This window comes from Periplaneta americana, chromosome 16 (assembly GCF_040183065.1).
Source record: "Periplaneta americana isolate PAMFEO1 chromosome 16, P.americana_PAMFEO1_priV1, whole genome shotgun sequence".
Taxonomy (NCBI): Eukaryota; Metazoa; Arthropoda; class Insecta; order Blattodea; family Blattidae; genus Periplaneta; species Periplaneta americana.
This window is the reverse complement of record NC_091132.1, coordinates 23349766-23363526: the sequence shown is the minus strand read 5'-3', so window position 1 is coordinate 23363526 and position 13761 is coordinate 23349766. Positions and strand designations below refer to the sequence as shown.

Here is a 13761-nt window from a genome sequence, read left to right as displayed (position 1 = left end):
CTATTGGCCTCTTCAATCTGCAGCCTATCACATCCACCCTGTCTAGGTAACCTGATGTTTGATATTGCTACTTTAATAGATCAGAGCTACGAGCCTTTGTTTGTGAGAGTAAGACTGTAAATTTCAAACTAGCATAAGAAATTCCAAGCAAACTACTATAAATGCATTTCTCCGATAAGATCGTTTAGGCTGCAGAGGCAAGCGCGCAGTTTGTGTCTGGATGATGCGAAGTGAGGAAGTTAATGTAATATTTTTCTCTAATACACAGTCGGTCTTATTAATAAACCGTGTATAGTTTTTATACGAGACTTATGCAGAGTTGGGACAGAAAACGTTACTAATAAACCATGCATAAGCTATGGACGTATAAACAGTCTGTAACTATACAATGGGAATTGCTTTGCAGTAGTTATATACAAGAAACCCCTTGTTTAGGCTTTGTATATAGAGAAAAAATGGCCGCCCCACTAACAGCTGTTCGTATCGACTGTCATTTTTTGATGATGGTTGCCTTGTAACCACAGAAGAACAAACCAAAGAGCACAGAATAATTAGAATAATATTGCTGTAGCTTGTACTCTTTGACCAAAATATAGTGTGGTAATCGATCAGAGCCAGTTGTACTATCGATACTTAACACGGCGCACTAGAGCGCTCTATAGGATGCAATAGAGAACCTCAGATATTCTCTTACCTTTCGGAATGAAGTAATGACGAAACTATGATGTAGCTGTGTAACAGTCATACTGTTATACACGACGTATGTAGTGATTATTAGTAAGGAATTTACACACGACTTATAAACGAGCTACTCATTGTATAAGTATAAGGCAGTTAAACGAATCGAAAAAATCGAAAAATCGAAGGAGAATTGGGAGGAAAATTTAAAAGGTACGCAAAACGCGTCCTTGCAAGGGGTTGGGGGCTGTACAAAACTAAATATGTGAGCTCCAAGCCTGTTGGCCACTAGTCTCACTCCGGGTTACGCTGCTCCCCTGAAGGAGCTCTAGAAAATTTTGAAGGGGAAGCCGAAATTGGACGTAACCTCTTAGGTACCACATACGCGAGGGGGGCTGAGATTGATCAATTGATCACGGAACGGGTCGAGAAGGAGTTGGCTGGTGTTTGCCGTTAGGATGGCAAGACGCCGTCATCTGTTGTTCGATGACGAAGCAGGTGAAGGCCGTCGGAAGAAGCGCCGTGAAATCTAAGCTGCAATTTGAGAGGTCCCTGTCCTTTCAATTTGCGACTTATTGAGTGACCTCGTATGTTTAATAGACTATTAATATTATCTGAACTAGGGCATACATAATTTATAATAAAGGTGGAATATATATGGGGAAGGGCATATAGGTCCGTGGCCCATTTCTTATAGGGCTCATCCCGACATTTGTCTTACGCCTGAGGAAAACCACGGAATACCTTAGGCAGGATGAGTTGTCTCATATAAGAGACTAGCCAATTTGGCTATTATGTAGGAGGTCATGAGCCTTGTTGATTTGTCTCAATTTCGAGACCAGCCATTTGGCTATATGATGGCTCAATTGCGAAGAGGGGGGAGAGATGTAATTGTTAATTAGGGAGATTCATGGGGATATGAGTGCAGGTCCGTGGCCCATTTCTTTTAGGGCTCATCCCGTCATTTGTCTTAGCGCCTTAGGAAAACCACGGAAAAACCTTAGGCAGGATGAGTTGTCTCAATATCAGAGACTAGCCAGTTGGCTCTTAGGTTGAATGACTCTATGAATCGATGGATATATACTAGCCAATTGGCATTATTAGATTTCCATCGATCAACAAAAGTAGATAATGTTATGGAGGGATTTTGTTTAGCCCAGTTAAGACAAGGTCATTTTACAGCGGTTGCACTATCCAAGGAGTCTCATGGAGTTGAGTCGTGGCTACCAAAACCTGGGAGTAACGCCAGCCTCCCTGTCCTCCTGTCTCAATAGTATAGCTAATGGACCTGTCTGGTGTCTACGCCGTAACCTAGGATCATACTGGCCGAGGCCAGATATGAGCGGGTTGGGGTTAGCACGAGCTTCCGCATACAGGTTCCTAGCCAGTCGAGCAATGAACTCGTCTATGGTTGGCAACTCTAGTTCATCATGGAACTTTCTTCTCGAGGCGACTCGGGGGAGATGGGTAATGAGTCGAATCACCTGGTTTTGGACAACTTGGAGTTTACGGAGATAGGACACTGCCGCAAACCCCCATGCGGGTGCGGCATAGGTAATGACAGAGCGAATGAGGGCCTTATACATGGTAAGTCCTACCCTCAGGTTGTCAGGAGTTAAGGCCGCCAGAATGGGATAGTGTCTAACTATCAGCCCGTTGGCCTTACGAAGAAGGGATTGGATGTGATCTCGGAAGTTGAGATGAGAGTCCATAATGATCCCTAAATATTTAATTTGGTTCATCCACGGCATTTCTCGTCCGAAAAGTGTGGGTGGTGGTGGTATGTCTTCGAGCCTCGCTCTTAGTGAAAAGAGTATGGCCTGACATTTCTCTACATTGACCTTGATTCTCCAGTCGTGGAACCACGGCTGGAGGTGATCTAAGATCGACTGTAATCTACGGGACGCTAATCTATAGGTTTTGCCCATCGCCAAGAGGGCAGTGTCGTCCGCATAGATATACAGATGACTACTTCTGCCGTGGATATAGCGAAACGGGAGGTCATTAATGAATATATTGAAAAGTATGGGCCCGATAATGGAATGGCAGTTAAACGTCTATATATACAGTTTTTATTAGTAAGACCGAGTGTGGATATATTATAAGAAGGTGTATACTAACAAATAAACTAATTCTTTAGCTAAAAATCATTATCTTATTGTCCAGCAGAGAGTAGAAGTTCAGTGTTATTACATTATTTTAAGTTGAATTTTATAAGGTGTAGCTCTCTATCGCCTCGATAAAATTTTGTGCAGATATTCATTATGCTTTTAAGAGTAAGACGCCATGATTTTTTTCTGCAAATATATGCATGCAAAATAACTATTAATTATTTTCAGACACCATGCACTCCGTAACCCGGAGAGCTGTTTTCCAGATGTCGAGCAAGAGTAAAGGAAAAGTGAAATTCTCAAATATATAATTGAACATTTTGGTCTCAAACATTTTTCTGAAGACATTTTACAGTCAATAAAGAAATTAATTAGATTTCTGTGCTCGAAAAATCGATCACGTTCGGAAAAATACAGCAGAAACGAGAAAAATTTATTAAAATAGAATGCGCTATGTTTGAACCAAGATGCAAATTCTGAGAATAAAATATATATAATGCTTTGCTATCTACTATAAAACAATTCCAATTTGAGTCTGCCACTGCCAGTACAAGCATTCGAGGACGTCCACCTAAACTTTTCGAAGAACTGAGCGAAAGATCAAAACGGAGAAAAAAATAGTCCACTTTTTGAAGAAAGATCGCCAGAAGAAAAGCTTTCTGCTGCCCAGATAAGTTTCAGAGCTTCAATGAAAAGAGATGCGGCCAATAGCTATTGCAGGAGAGCTTTCACTTGCATCACTTCGACAAAATAATAATAATAAAAAAAAAAACATGAAAATTGGTTTTGCAGGAGCAACCAACAGTCACCCATAAGGATCTCTCTTTGATTAATGATTTACAGTTGACCTCTAATCAATATAAATAATTAAGGGAAATGCAAAATCTTGTAACAGTTAATTTATATCCACCGTATTATTTAGTACCAAACATTAAAGATAGGTTAGGTCCAGGCAGGAAAGAGGACTACTTGTTGACATGACAAAGCAAAGCGGTCGCAATAAAAACGATGGAAATACCGCAAGAAGATTTTTCAGGGAGTTTTCCACTTTCGCATATTTTACGGGAATATATGGAAATCTAATAAGTCGACATATATAATATTAAAAACCTTTTCTTGCAGGTTTGCAATATTGATAAACGGGCATTTGGCATGTATGCAAGGGAGGCAAGGAAATTATATTTATGCTTGTGCAAATAGTATTATAAGCCTACAACCCTTCACTAATTCTTGGTTCATGGACAAAAGGTCACGGGACACTATTATACCTATTGGTAAACTATCTGAGGAAGCCTAGGAAACGAGGAACAAAGATAATAGACTTTTCAGAGAAGTCTTCACGAGAAGAAAATCAAGAAAAGAAATATCTCAGGCAACTTATTTCTTTCGACTCTTAATCAGCTTAAGGAAATTAAGGAGAGAAAATCGCTGTCGATTTCAAGTGCTGCAGTTACTCTCCGAGCCTTCATTACTCGGTGCTGCCGAAGAAGAGACTACCAACGAAGATACAGATTCTGATGGGGATGCATCTGACTTCTCAACGAGTATGATATGTAGCGCATTCCACATTATGAACTTTAATTTTTTTTATTCAAATCGAAAATGTTTTACAATATTGGAGAAATTAGTTACTATTTTAATTTTTGTTATTGAAAATTTAATCACTTCAATAATTGAAGGTACATACTAAATTTTATGAAAATTGAGCTATTAGTTTTCGAGAAATGATTTTTGGCCGGCTAGACTCTATAAATTACACACTGTGCATCGGTGAGTTTCATCCATACCTAGCCGATGAGGGACATCATGACATGCCTATCATACTAGTGGACGATTTCAAATTGTACTTGACGGTTAATGAGAATTTTCAATTTCTAAACTTCGTAAGAGATATGGTTGGAGTACAACTATACTGGGTGTTCAGTTCAAAGTGTGTCATGGCTCGCTGTATGTCGTCATGTGGCTAGCCGATGAGCCTAGAGAATTCAATCTTCCTACATCTCCGCAAAGGCGTATTACCTATATGCAAGAGAAGTTGCCTACCAAGTACGGCGTTCATTCAGAAGAGTACTTACCGATACGTACGGTAACGCCTGTAGTGGCAGGAATGTGAACTGTTTGGAAACACGTACTGAGGTGAGTTTTTTCCTTACTGTCGGGATATGGGGAGAGGGTTAAGACGATTACTTACGTACAGTATTTGTTGACATTAACTTCGACGGTCAACATGGACTCGGAGCATTTGATTTGTATTGTGGAATGTTGCCTACGCAACCGATGATAACAAATACCCTGGATACGACTTGCCCGCGCAAAACACAGTTCGAAAGAGGTTATGGTAGCACACAGACCTACAGACCGCCATCTGTTACTACGACTTTCAAGTTATACCGTACACGTTCTTAAGTTCAGATTGAACGGCTTGATTAATAGGCAACTTCTCTGACATAAAAGCTGAAACTCGCTTCAAATCGCTGACTCACCAACAGTGACGTCATGACACACTTTGAAATGAACATCCAGTAGTGCGTACGTTTCATCATTCCTCACTCGCTTATGTACTGCCGCATCCACTCTACATTCGCGAGCAAGGAAAGACAAAATATATACACTGTAGCATCATTCAAAGAACCAACCACCCTTGCCGGATTCTTGTAGATATGATCTTTGTGAGACATTTGTAAGGACTCAGATATACTCGCCACATCTCCTATCATCGGGCATTACTCGCTGTTCGGGAAGTCATTCCAGCTATACCTAGAAAATGTAGAACTAAGCATAATGAAACGAAATAAATATATGATCTTCACTATACGTGGCTTTCATTTACTGTGCAGCCCCAGACGTAAGTCCGGAAATATTACATTGTAAGAGGGCATACACAAATAGAAAAGCACGCGACTATTGGATTGATTGGTGGAGCAAGCATGACAAAAACAGGGAAATAAATATTTTAGGGCTGCATTTAAATGTGCTGTCTACATACAAAGCGGCACTACTTACCAACCAGTCTTCTCACGTTATAATGATTTTCAAATACTTATAAATATTCTTTCGTGAAACGTACAACAGAGTCCGTATAGGTCAGTTTCTGTCAGATGCGTTTTCAATTCATTGTGGGCTAAAGCAAGGAGATGCACTATCACCTTTACTTTTTAACTTTGCTGTAGAGTATGTCATTAGGAAAGTCCAGGATAACAGAGAGGGTTTGAAATTGAACGGGTTACATCGGCTGCTTATCTATGCGGATGGCGTGAATATGTTAGGAGAAAATCCACAAAAGATTAGGGAAAACACGGGAATTTTACTGGAAGCAAGTAAACAGATAGGTTTGGAAGTAAATCCCGAAAAGACAAAGTATATGATTATGTCTCGTGATGAGAGTACTGTACGAAATGGAAATATAAAAATTGGAAATTTATCTTTTGAAGAGGTGGAGAAGTTCAAATATCTGGGAGCAACAATAACAAATATAAATGATACTCGAGAGGAAATTAAACAGAGAATAAATATGGGAAATACCTGTTATTATTCGGTTGAGAAACTTTTATCATCCAGTCTGCTGTCGAAAACTCTGAAAGTTACTATTTATAAATCAGTTATATTACCGATTGTTCTGTATGGTTGTGAAACTCGGACTCTCAATTTGAGAGGGGAACAGAGATTAAGGGTGTTTGAGAATGAGGTGCTTAAGAAAATATTTGAGGCTAAGAGGGATGAAGTTACAGGAGAATGGAAAAAGTTACACAACGCAGAACTGCACGCATTGTATTATTCACCTGACATAATTAGGAACATTAAATCCAGACGTTTGAGATGGGCAGGGCATGTAGCACGTATGGGCGAATCCAGAAATGCATATAGAGTGTTAGTTGGGAGGCCGGAGGAAAGAAGACCTTGAGGGAGGCCGAGACGTAGATGGGAAGATAATATTAAAATGGATTTGAGGGAGGCAGGATATGATGATAGAGAATGGATTAACTTTGCTCAAGATAGGGACCAATGGCGGGCTTATGTGAGAGCGGCAATGAACCTCCGAGTTCCTTAAAAGCCAGTAAGTAAGTAAGCAAGTATAACTATTCTTCCGCAACTAACACCATGATCCTCATTTTCATAGGAACCATATACATGACAGAAAGTTATTCCCTACAAGGTTCTCTTTTTATATATTTGAGACCATCCAGAAGCGGCTTAATACTTCGTGCATCTCCTGGTGTAATACCTCTTAGACCAGCGGTCATCAGCACAGTGCACCCTCGGGCTAGCGTGGCTTACCCGCGAATAAGAGACTACACTATGGTGCTTCCGTGGCTGCTGGCGGGTATGCTCTCTTCCTTTTCCTGCTTCACGACGGTACATAATACGATGCACTGCTTACCCATTACCCATTTCAGCGAGTGCTGACGACCACTGTCGTAGACGGTCGCGAGATGATACATATTTTCCTCACATTTTGCCTATCAGAAAGAAGAGCTAATATTGCAGAAGAAAGTTCCCTCCACTTCGATTATCCTAATTTATCACACTCTCTTATGCTGTAATTACGGAATAACGCGATAATTATATTCCATTTTTCCTCTGAAACTACACTGCTCCGCCTATTTTAGTAGAATGCGTTTGAGTCTGAATAATGCAGACAATCAGTACAACGTGGTCTGTTGTGACGAGAAACAAAGCCCTGCATACCGGTTAGCAATCATGTTACAAACACGTTCACGTCTGAGTATTTCTGACAAAGTAAATATTATTCAACGCTTCGAAAACTGCGCAAATATTAAGGGTATTGCTGGAGAATTTAAGGTAGATCTAAATTTATTCATTCATCCATTTATCTTTATATACGAAAATATACTGTATATATATATATATATATATATATATATATATATTTGATTTATTTGTCATTGTATTTTATAGGTATATATATGGGAGAGTCGGGTAGTATCGGACATCGGGTAATATCGGACAGTGAGTTCCTTTCATCTACCACACGATGATAGTACCTGATTGACATGGTTACGTTTCTGGGATGTCGGATAGAGAAACGTAACCATGTCATTCAGGTTCTACCATATGGTGGTAGATGAAAGAAACGCACTGTCCGATACTACCCGACTCTCCTCTATATATATATATATATATATATATATATATATATATATATATATATATATATATATATTCTAGAAAATAAAATTAATTTGTATTAACGTTCTATCAGATACAGTTTTATAATGGATTAACAACTCTTAAATACACATTCCCATATGATCGATTTTTACTGTCCATAATATTCCTTGAATTTAAGCTTTATCTAAACATGATGTTTGCCGATTACTGGGGACTTGCTCCGCCTGTTATATCTAAGTGGGTAAACAGTGACTTTCTGCTATATCGACGGAGCAGTGTACGAGTTAATTTATACTTAGTTTTTTGCTTCCCTTCTAAAATTTTCTTTTTGGCGGTTAGGAGTTTTACACTCTAAGCCGGCGATATACAACGGTTATACTCCGGATGATACAAGATTTGAATCTCTTGTGATGATTGGGTCCAAGTACATATTGATCATTCAGAGTAGATGAGACTTTTATATTAATGATAAAATAATGGTGCAGACAGCAGTAATGGAATCAGTGATTTGCAGTACTGCTGATAACCTCGTTTTGCTTTGCTTCCCAGACTTTAGTCGTGTATATTCTGCCAGTTGTTCTTCTGTAGATATCTTGCCTCCATTGGTTCTTGAATAGATTGTTCCCAGATTATTCCTGGCGTTCTGTCAATCCAGGTTTATCTAGGAACATTGATTTTTTTTTGTACTGGTGAAATCTAGGAGAAGAGAATCCTAATCAGGAGTCACTCTGTCCTTCAGGTTGTTTGTACGAAATACTCAGAACTCACCCATAATAATACACTTCGGTTATAGCTTCTTCAGTAACGCGTCCCATAGGAGACGTTCACCCGTTTTGTATATAAAAATATGACAGGAACTTGAGCAACTTGAACTGTAGCTGCTTTGTTGGCGTGCCTTCAGTTGTCAGAATGGCAGAAGGACAAAATGTGATATAGGCTATGAAAAATAAAGAACTGTTACAACATATGCAAGGATATTTTATTCGTGATTGCTTCAGGCACTGTTACACATACATATCTTTTCATTCCAATGACTTACGTTACCCCTTTTTATTTTTTTTCCTGGTTAAAGACATTTCGCTTAGTTCGCACATCACCTTGTTATCACCTAGGAAACCTTCAGTTTTTATTATCCAGTATCCTACCATTAACGGCATCTTGGGCATTGAATCCATACGCAGCTTATGGTGATGAAATTCATACGATCCCTAGAAATTAAACATAATCCAAATGTAATTTTAATGAATAGTACTTACTTGCTGATTATACAATTAGGAAGATGATACAATAAATTCTATACAGTAACTGTAAACTTTGCTTCCCTTTCACACAACCAGGAATACAAATATGAAAGAATGGAAATAAGAGAAATGGATAAGAAAAGAAATAAAAGTATTAATACAAATGAAAAAAAAAATTAAAAAATACAAATACAGAAATATAACAGGCAAAAATACAAAAATGGTAAGTGACTGATTGTAGAGTTTTGAAGAGAAATAAAACATTGTTTCCTAAGGTTTTCAAATAAAGTTAGAATTGTCCGTTGAAAGGCATTATAATGAATAACTACGTATACATTTTTAGTGTTTCAAATAAAAAATTCCTCCTTTTCTTTATTAGATAATGTTTAGATGTAGCAAAATTTATTTCATCCGCACAAGAAGTTTTTTAAAAATGAAACTGTGGAATATCGACTTATCTACATTGTCACAACTCTTCTATCTCTCGTAATCCATCAAAATATTCCTTATGCCACAAATTACAGATTATTCGCAAATTTTGTTATAACTTGGACAACTTGACCTTAAGATTTTCAGTTGCAGACACTACTGGCACTTCATTTTCTTTTTCTGTGAGTGTTCTATTATTTGGAAGGTGTGAATTAGTGTTTTCTTTGACGATTCAAGAAGTTCAATATCTGTAGATAGGCCTTTGAAGAACGCTTGCCCAAGAATTTGGTAGCATAGAAAAAACGCACTTATGCTAGCAATAATACTTCCATACTTAAATATAGGGTCATTCACCAAGTTCACCACAGATTCATTGAGGCGATTTCTGAGGTTATTTGTAACAAGAAATGTAAATAAATTAATGGGATCACATTCATAATTACGGAGTTACGTTAATTTGAAAACGACAGAAAAAGCTTTTGTATTTCAGGATTTCACTAACAAAAATGCAAAAAGTAATTAAAATACAAACAGTTGAACTGTTTATGCATCAGTCTCTTTCATTTCGAGTTGATTTAAATTAAATTTCACATTTTCGAAAATGTATCCATGATTCTCAGATAACTGTCCGCACTTGTCTGAACCGCGCGTATAGCATTTCACAGCTTCACATGTTTGTTCCTTATTGTCGCCGCGGTATCCAGAATGCTTTCAAGCGACTATTCGTGTGCTTGTACCTTAACCTGTTACACGATGACTTTCATCCTCTATCAACAATATCCACGTAGTTATGGCAACAAACATGCTTAGCGCTCCATTCACTGTGATACGTTTCGAGAATGTGTTGAATATCCGTAATTATGAATGTGATCCCATTAATTTATTTACATTTTTTGTTCCAAATAACCTCAGAAATCACCTTCATAAACCGCGGGAGAACTTCGTGAATCACCCTGTATGTGAGTCAGAAGTAAATGTAACAACTCCGCAGCGTCTTGAGCTATAATCTGTACACAGCTACATGTTTCCACTGGATCGGTGAACAAACACTTGACTTTAGTCGTAACACGATCCCTTTCAATTGAATAAATGTTAAGGTGAGGGAGCAAAAATAATTAAAAGGTACGGAAGCACGAGTCTTTCGAAAAGGATTTTCGTTTGTGGGAAGACTCTATGGTTGCTCCAAGGAGATTAGTCATTTGTTTGACTCTGTGTTTTGCCGTTTCATTGAAGGAATCTAGAGAATGTTTTTAAGAAAAACCAAAAGTAGACATACATTAACAGGTAGCATATAAGAGCGAGGGTGGGGGGGGGGGGGAATGTCGTAAAGCACGATCCGTAACACGACCCCGTAGCAGCAGGGCAGAGTTGTTACGTAGGTGTAACCGGGATTCCAATTCAGCACGTCTTCCAATTTCTTCCTTACGGATTCCCAAAAATTTTAAGGCACACATTTTAATTTCTTTTATAACTCCCCTACAACAGCTAAGGGATCATGTAGACAGCTTGTTGAAGATACTAATTCTGTAATTTTTCCTGCTATAAATATGGATGTTGTATCTATGCAAAATCGCTCTTCAAACTTTCTTCTTGCAACAGTTCCTTCACAGACAGAACACACGCAGTATCATTAGAAAATTCTGCCACAACTTCTTCGAAGGCTTCAAGATGCTCACTATAGTACTTTACTGCCCGAAGTCACGTACCCCATCGTGTGAGTACCGGTTGAGGTGGCAGTGAAATACTCGGTAGTTTCGTTTTAAAGGTAGGGTTCTAGAACGACATTTACAAAATATATTCATTTTATGTTTGACATGCTGAGCTATTCGGTTTAACGCATGTGCGAGACATGTCATATGGAACAAATGTGTATAGAAAACGTTCAGAAGTGGTGCAGCAACAAGCATATCGTCGGCTTACTTTTAAAAGTTCTTTAAGTCCAATTTTTCCTCAATGTACAAATCTGTCTGTATTTTCAAAATGCGTCTCTAATAACAACTCATAATTCTGGAAATATTTATATATTTTATAAATAACAAATGCGTAACAGTTGTTAGCTGGGATATAAAAGGAATAAGAAGTTACTTTGCTTCTCGGTAATTACCTCAAATGTAACTACATTTTTAAAAGTAATCCAGCGTTATATGAAGCTTCATCTGTACGTAGTAGGAGAATAGTATCATCCACACTTCTGGATGTTAATTGTTCAAACATTTGTTTACAAAATAAGCAATTTGTTGTGCATGTGTTGGCACTAGTGATTTCGAGCGAACAAAATATGTACGTAAAGTCTGATCTAATTCATGGCTCAATTAATGTGCAAACGTACGAGAGCATCTGTTGCCTCATCGATAGGCAACCAAATACAAGCATTACCAATATCAATTCGTATTTCTACAAGTGTGGCATTATACGTGGATTCCAAATATTTTTTGTTTTGCAATGTTATTTCAGAAGGAATACTTTGTGCAGTATGTTTCTAAGAATTATCTATCTCGGCATCGTAAAAAGAAAGCTTGCACTGTAATGACAAGAAACCTTGCTTTACCCTGTACAAGAACAGAACAAAGTACAAAAATGCAGTCACTATTATCAACCAAGTAAATTGGGAATTCCTTTTGGTTAATATAAAATTAACCACCATGTAGGAAACGTTTCTTCCATGTGAGAAATTTGGCGCAAGTTGACAATTCTTTGAGAAAAAATTAAATACGTATTAAATATACTGAAGAAAAATGTCTAAAATATGCACTTTTAGACAGAATAGTAGGCCTACATAAATAGGCAGTTACGGTCAAGTAGGTAGTCTTGTGTTAAGTACTGTAAAACTTCGCTAAATTGATCCCGTACTTGTGGCGTATAATTTTTTTAATTTTTTTTTTTTTTTTTTTGTGTTTGCAGGCAGAGGAGAAAATTGTCATTTGCTTGAACACCCGAGGTCTAGTTATTGCTGATGGAAATAATAGCTCTATCAAGTGTCATTGCATGATATTATTATCAAAGCTTTTACGAACTTTCGACTCACGCTGATCGCTTAAATTCATCACTGATGCAGAGTGCCCTACTGTGCGTTTGTTTGTAAGGTAGTATAAGCAAAAAGGACATGGGTGGGGATTTATCCGTTCCCTTTCACTTCTCCTTTCTGCCGAAGGCTAGACTAAGCTATTGAAGTCCTAGTAAGATCGCCTAGGAGGTCCAAGGGCGGTTCGTGAAAGTCAAGACATCGATTTGTGAAAGCTTTAATTTGGAAATGGTTATTATTATTCTGTAATTCTGCGTTGCTTTATAGTATAAAAATGCTGATAATATACTTACTGGTGGCACTGGACATTTCGGTGTGAAGTTCTCCAGATCGTGGACAAGCCCTGACCATATCTGGTCCTCGTCCGCAAGTTTTTTGCACACGTCAGGTATTGGTGTTGGTGGAAAGGTTTCACAGTTTCCTCTGTCACTTTTACTGATGCAATGAATTAGCCTCACCTGTAACTGAAGGAAGCAATGTTTTTATTGTAATTATCTCGATTTTATTGCCATCAATATTGGCACTCCTAGGAATGGCGGTGCGACATCCATACTTGTTGGTCACTCGTCCGCCGTCTCATAAAGGAACTCTGATAATAATTTAATACAGAAAATGGCCGTAAACAAGTCATAACTTAGTAAAAACTTTGAGCAAAGGGAATAGTGTCTTGCTACAGAGGAGGTATTAACGTCCTCCTCATGACCCCTGTTTCACTATAATAGCAGTTCTTCAGACGGCAGGTGACAAGTGAATGATCGACTTTTTATTCATAAAATATATCTTTTATCACAAAATCAGCTGACTGTTTTGTGAAATAGCATGGTAATTTTTAAACTTTCTATTTCATAAAACATTTTACGCGGCAGACACAATTTGACAAATCGACGGCCCAGCTCAAAAGGATAACAACTTAAAATTTAAAATTTTGAGAAGCCTGCAGTTTGAAGCTTCATGTTGCCATGAAAAATCCAAGTAGCATACTCTAATTAAAAATTATAATATATACAAGGTGGAGCAAAATGTATGTAGTACAAAAACAACAAATTGTAGAAAGATGTTTGCATATATAGAAATGCAGTTTATTTGCAAACAGTGTGCACATTTTGTCATTTACTTCAGTGGCAAAAGATGCTTATTTTTTTTAATTGTT

At 37.9% G+C, this 13761-nt stretch overlaps 2 protein-coding genes across 9 annotated transcripts in view; one reads left to right on the top strand and one right to left on the bottom strand.

Moving 5' to 3' along the window:
* fry (Protein furry) overlaps positions 1-13761 on the top strand; it is a 719047-nt gene that overhangs the window by 487926 nt on the left and 217360 nt on the right. The gene's annotated exons all lie outside the window — the stretch shown is intronic.
* LOC138691641 (uncharacterized) overlaps positions 8877-13761 on the bottom strand; it is a 315534-nt gene continuing 310649 nt past the window's right edge. For both annotated transcript variants that reach the window (XM_069813823.1, XM_069813824.1), the window contains exons 3-4: positions 12905-13075; positions 8877-9127 (exon numbers count right to left, since the gene is read on the bottom strand). In XM_069813823.1, coding sequence (XP_069669924.1) covers positions 8960-9127; positions 12905-13075 — 339 coding nt within the window. In that variant the 3' untranslated portion in view covers positions 8877-8959. The remainder of the gene's footprint in view (positions 9128-12904; positions 13076-13761) is intronic.